This window comes from Protobothrops mucrosquamatus, unplaced genomic scaffold (genome assembly GCF_001527695.2).
Source record: "Protobothrops mucrosquamatus isolate PMUCROS unplaced genomic scaffold, P.Mucros_1.0 scaffold46, whole genome shotgun sequence".
Classification (NCBI taxonomy): Eukaryota; Metazoa; Chordata; class Lepidosauria; order Squamata; family Viperidae; genus Protobothrops; species Protobothrops mucrosquamatus.
The window spans coordinates 977,477-982,957 of record NW_015386428.1 but is presented as its reverse complement, the minus strand read 5'-3'; the positions used below and the strand labels follow the sequence as shown (position 1 = coordinate 982,957).

At 45.2% G+C, this 5,481-nt stretch overlaps 1 protein-coding gene across 1 annotated transcript; it reads left to right on the top strand.

Moving 5' to 3' along the window:
* Nucleotides 1–637: 637 nt before the first annotated feature.
* SYNC (syncoilin, intermediate filament protein) lies at nucleotides 638–3,265 on the top strand. Its single transcript, XM_015811674.1, has 3 exons — nucleotides 638–1,589; nucleotides 2,314–2,438; nucleotides 2,914–3,265. Exons 1-3 carry the CDS (start codon nucleotides 642–644, stop codon nucleotides 2,972–2,974), a joined length of 1,134 nt encoding a protein of 377 aa, XP_015667160.1. The 5' UTR covers nucleotides 638–641; the 3' UTR covers nucleotides 2,975–3,265.
* The last annotated feature ends 2,216 nt before the right edge of the window (nucleotides 3,266–5,481 follow it).

Genomic DNA, 5,481 nt, shown 5'->3' with positions numbered 1-5,481 from the left:
TAAACTATAGACAAATGAATAAAGGTCACATACTTGCGTTTCTGTGGCAGGCGCCCGTGCCGGGGGGGGGGGGTTGGCGTCATTTTATGCTTTCCCCAGGCTAACTTGTTAGGAAGTACTTAAGACATTCTGCCTGCCCGTCTCTCCTCTGCATTAGGCCCTTCCCAGAAACTGAAAAGTTAATCGTTCTGCTGAGAACTTTCCCTGCTCCAGGATGACGACATGTTGAGGCTGTGCAGATGATGGCTTAGACTAGAGCATCAAATAATATGGTGGCTGTTTTGAGCTTTGTGGGGAAGGGATCAGGAAGGGGCCCCAGGATGCAAGGCCAGCCTCTTGGCTGGTACATTCGGAAAAAGGATTTCAGTTTTTAAAGCACTGTAATTCAAAGCAGAACTGCTGGGAAAGAAAGCTTTTTAAATATTTTCACAGCAGGAACACCGTGCCACTCCCATTCCCTTTCAAATCCTCCTTTCCTAAACGATGCCCTCAAAAGTCCTTTTATGGCATGATTTAATGTCTTTAAAATCCCCCCTTTCCTTCTCTATTTGCAGCACAGAGCCAGGGCATCCATTTGGCACGAGGATGTGCCTCTTTCCCCAGATCTGATTCACAGTTTCCTCTCTATTTCCAGGGAAGAGATGGCAGAGTTTGAGCTTCCAGTGGAGCAGGATAGTGAAGAAACCTTGAATATTGCCGATGCAGGAGCCCTGCCAGAATTTAACAAAGAAAATGTCCCCGAGCTCTTCTACGTGGACCCCGTTAGCACTCAATTCCCACAAAATCCAGAAATTGCTGGGGCCTCTCTGGGGCTTCAGGGTTCCGTGACTTGCCAAGACTTGGCTGCCGCTGAGAGCCAACATGCAGACCTGGAAGATCTCGGCGAGCGTTTCCAGCAGTGCATTGAAGCAGTGGAGCAGCTGGAGGAGGAGAGGGACTGGCTCATTAAGGAACTCACACTCTTACGCCAGCCGGCTCTTGAGGAACTGCAACGGGCCCACGAAGAGGTTCTGGAAGCCTACAGGCTCCATGCCAAAGTAGAGCTAGAGAAGGATAACCTGTGGGATGAGATTCGGCAGGTGAAGCGGAAGCTATTTAGGGTGACGCGGGAATGCGTGGTGTGCCAGTATCAGCTGGAAGCCAGGAGGTATGAAGTCGCTCAAGACGTGGACTACCAAGGAGAGCTGGAAAACAGAGCCAGCCAGCTCTCAGAAGAGCTGACCCAGTTGAAAGAGACTTATGAGGCAGAGAAGGAACACTTTAGGCAGAGGCTGAAGGCTCCACGCCACGAGGGGAGCAGCCGTCACCTCCAAGAGAGCCGGCGGCTTTCCATGGAATTTGAAAGTTTTGTCCTGGAGAACCGTCAGTGCTTGGAGGAGCATTACGAACCGAAGCTGGTGCGCCTCCTGGAGAGGAGAGAAGCCAGCAGGAAGGCCTTGCAAACCACCCAGAGCGAAGTCCACAGGCTGAAGGAGACCCTGAGGCCGTTGCAGGGAGAAGTCAGCAAGTTGCTCCTGCAAAACAGGAACCTGGAGGAACAGATTCTGCTGATCAGGCAGAAACGCGACGAAGAGGTCCTGCAATACAAGGTAAGCCTTAGGACCTCCACCCACCCTCTTCTGGTTAGCTGCTGGGCCACGGGATGCAGCCCTTGCCCAGCAAGGTAGCTCGGCAGGGCAAAAGGAGTTTTGAGCTAAACTCGATCGTGGAGGGAGCCTGGCTGCAGGTGAGTGAATCAACTGGTTAAGAAGGGGAAAAAACCCACTTTAAGAATAGCTCCATAATGCTTTGCTCTGGAACATTAGCTTTGTGTGTTGTCAGGCTCAAACAACCAGACCCATGCGGGGTTCAAACGAGTTACTTTATTGTTCTCTGCCCATAATACAGGAATCTCCCAGTCTGACAGCTTTCCTCCGGGAAAGGCCAGATCAGCCTCCAAGGCATTTGGGGGAGGGCCAGACTGGCCGCCTTGTGCTATTTAACAACCATTCAAAATGACACTGAAGAAAGTTATCACCAGCCCTCAACATTGACCACCTGGGCAGCAATCATGTGATCAAAATTTGGGGGCTTGGCAACTGGCATGTATTTGGGATGGCTGAAGTGTGCCATGATCGTTTGATCACCCTTTGTGATTTTCACAGCTGGATTCTGACAAGCCAAGTTATTGGGGGAAGCTTGGTTGGATTAGCAGCATACTTCACTGAACTCTGGCAAAAAAGATCATAAAATCAGATAGGACTCTAGTAATAACTGCCTTGCTTAGCAATACGATCCCAACTCTTGGGATTACCTGTCCTTTTTTGCTCCCAGGAGCAAGTGGAGGAGATGGAAAACAGGATATGGGAACTGAAGACTGGAGTTCAACTTCAGCAACGAAAGAACCAAGAATTAGAAGAACTGAAAGCCAGTTTACATCAAGAACTGTCCATTTACAAGTAAGTTTCATTTCTTTGATCCAGTATCCACGTAAAAGCAAAATAAGGAAGAAAACACCATTAATAGAGAAGGGCTTGAAAATTGGGGCCAGAAGTCTTGATTTCCTATTTTTACTACCTTTGTACTTCGCTTCCTGGCCTTTGGGCTACGAGTATAGCCTAAGAGCCTCTCTTACTGTAGCATCTCGCTCTGTACAGAATATTTAGAAAAACCATGGTATAATTAGCATATGATCTAATTATTTTATGTGTACAGACGGGGTTTTTTTGTACAATATTCAAATTATAGTGAATAAAGATATCCTGCTTTGATATAAATATGGTTAGATAACTTTTCCTACTGTCAGGTTTCATTCTAAGTAGGATCTAGAGGAGTTTATGTTCAAAGCACCCCAAGAGCAAATGTTATTTTGCAATATATTGTCTTTTGTAACATAGAACTGATGTAGCTGCGTAACTCATTCTCCATTCTCAGAGGCTGCTTAGAAATGTACGGGCAACTCTGCAAATCGGAAGTGAAGCAAGATGAAGACTGAATCTACGCATGGCCGTCTTTCCCTCTGCTTGCAAATAGGGACTCCGTCCGACTGATAGCAACTAATAAGCAAGATTTCTCGGATGAGAGTTTGCATTTTTACTGTGTCAAAAAGGAACACGTTTTTTGAGATGTGGCCATTATGACAGATCTGATGTTAACAGATAAGCATTACTACAATGGCATGTCAAAACCTTTGTCAATATTTAATTTTCTGTATAAAACTTGCTTATGAATAATGAAATGAGCTTTTTGTAGACTTGCAATGTATGTTACTAAGAAACAAATTCAATCAAACATTCTTCATACGAGAACTGCTTTCCTGTACAGGGAGTCCTCAATCTACGACATTCAACCAGCAACCATTCCAAGCTATGACGCCAAGTGAATGGTAGTTATGACCAGGCATTGGAATTCGGGCTGTCCCAGCACCCCCACAACCTCCTTATCGCACCTTGGATGCTTGGCAATCCACTTGCACTTACAACCAGTTGCCAACCACCCCACAATCGCCATTTGCAACCTTCCTTGTGCACATCTCCAGAAAAATCAACCAGGTGAGCAGGGAGTTTATTTATATGGCCGCCCACTTACTCTGTGATTCTGAGCAGCTTACAAAAATAAAAACCAAAATTGCAGGTTTTTAATTCTCCCCCACCTGTTCACTCTCCCTGACTCACAGGGCATCTCTCACACCCCCTTACATCGCACCTCCTCCCCCACAGGGCAGAGCGGGTTACCTGCCTGCAAGCCTGGGACTGGCAACTTCCCCCCAGCCCCCCCCCAAGGATTTTGGCTGTGGGAAGCTGGCAGGGAATTGCCTTGCTTAAGCACCCAGGTGACAACAACCAGGGCTGCAGGAACTGCTAAGTGTGCTGGTACATTTTTATGATAGAACTTCCAGCCACAGTTCTGCCTATGTGTTGAGTGACAAATACGGTTACATTAATTTAAAGCCCACTTCTTTTAGGATTACATGTCGGGGGATCCACCCTGTTTGAACATCGATTGGAACTTAACCATATCTTGTATTTTTTCTAGGTCACAATAAGTTAAACGGAAAAAAAATATTGTGTTTCCCCAAAAATAAGCCCTAGCTTGATTTGGGGGGTGGGCCTAATATAAGCCCTACCCAAAATTAAGCCCTAGTTTTGGGATGAGATGCACGCCTAAAAATCAAGCTGGGACGGGAGCTTACCACTGCAGCCAGGTCTCCCATGGATGGACACTTGCCTCACCGGCCCACTTCTTCTGCCGCCGAAGGAGCAGCTTCCTTCCGCAGCTGAGAACGGAGCTCCGGCCTGCATTTCGCCATCGGAGGCCTCCCCGGAAGGCCACTGCAGCCAAGAACCAAGTTACGGATTCAATCACTCCATTTTTATTCCCAACGGCTAACAATTTACTTCAGCTGATCTACCTATACAGGTAGCCCTGTTGGTCGCTTAGCAGTTACAGGAGACTCCCTCAAAAAGCTACACATCGAACCCACACCGCACCCCAGCCACACGCTCACATTTTGGGTGCTTGGCAACCAGGCTCACTTTATAGTTGTTTGCAGGATCCCAGTCACATCACAGCAATTTGTGACATTTATTTCTGGCAGAAACACCCACTGCGGAAAATAGATTCATTTAATGCCCATGGTATTCACTTATTAACCACAAAAATGTCAAAAAAATCAGGTCCAATCACACGATGCCTCAATCTATGACCACAACAATGTACAACTGTAGTTCCAGATTCAGTTATGTTAGTAACTCAAGGAGTATCTGTACTTCCTAAGAAACCTAGAAGACAAACTTTTCAATAATATGTTATTTGGTAAAAAATCTGTACCTGTTCAAGTGAAGAAAAAAAGACAAGTCACATTCTACATAAAAAAATGAATTTTATTTCACTTGAATTTTTTTTACAGGGTTCATGAAGTTACACTGGCTGCTGGTGAAACAGTTAAATCCACACAGCAAATATTCTGAGGCAAACTGAACTGGTTTCATCATTCTTTATTATGTGTACTTGTTACCAGTGTTCAGTTCCAGGAAGCTGGGCACAAGGTCTGTGATGTATCATTCAGCTGAAATACCTTTTACAACTTGGTCTCCCAAGTTAAAAAAAACAAAAACAATTAACAAGAAATGAAAGATAAAACACATTTCAAGAAAGATACAGAGACAGCCAAGCAATGTGCAGATGTATAGGCTATCACCATATTATATTCATATCCTAACATCCTAAGATGCCTTATTGGAAAATGATAGAGGGAACAAGATGTTACAGAGAAACCTAGGAAAAAAGTCTCACTGGCAGCAGCTAGAGACAAGAAGAAGAATTGATGAACCTGTATTGGATTTATCCACGCCAAGAAGTTGATGATTAGAGAACAAAAGTAGCTCCAACTCTTTTATTAGAGGGCACCAAAAGTATTTATAAGAGAATCCCCCCTGCACTTAAAATTCAATCAACACTTGTATTGCAACAGTTTGAGCATACCTAGTATTGTTTTTTTTT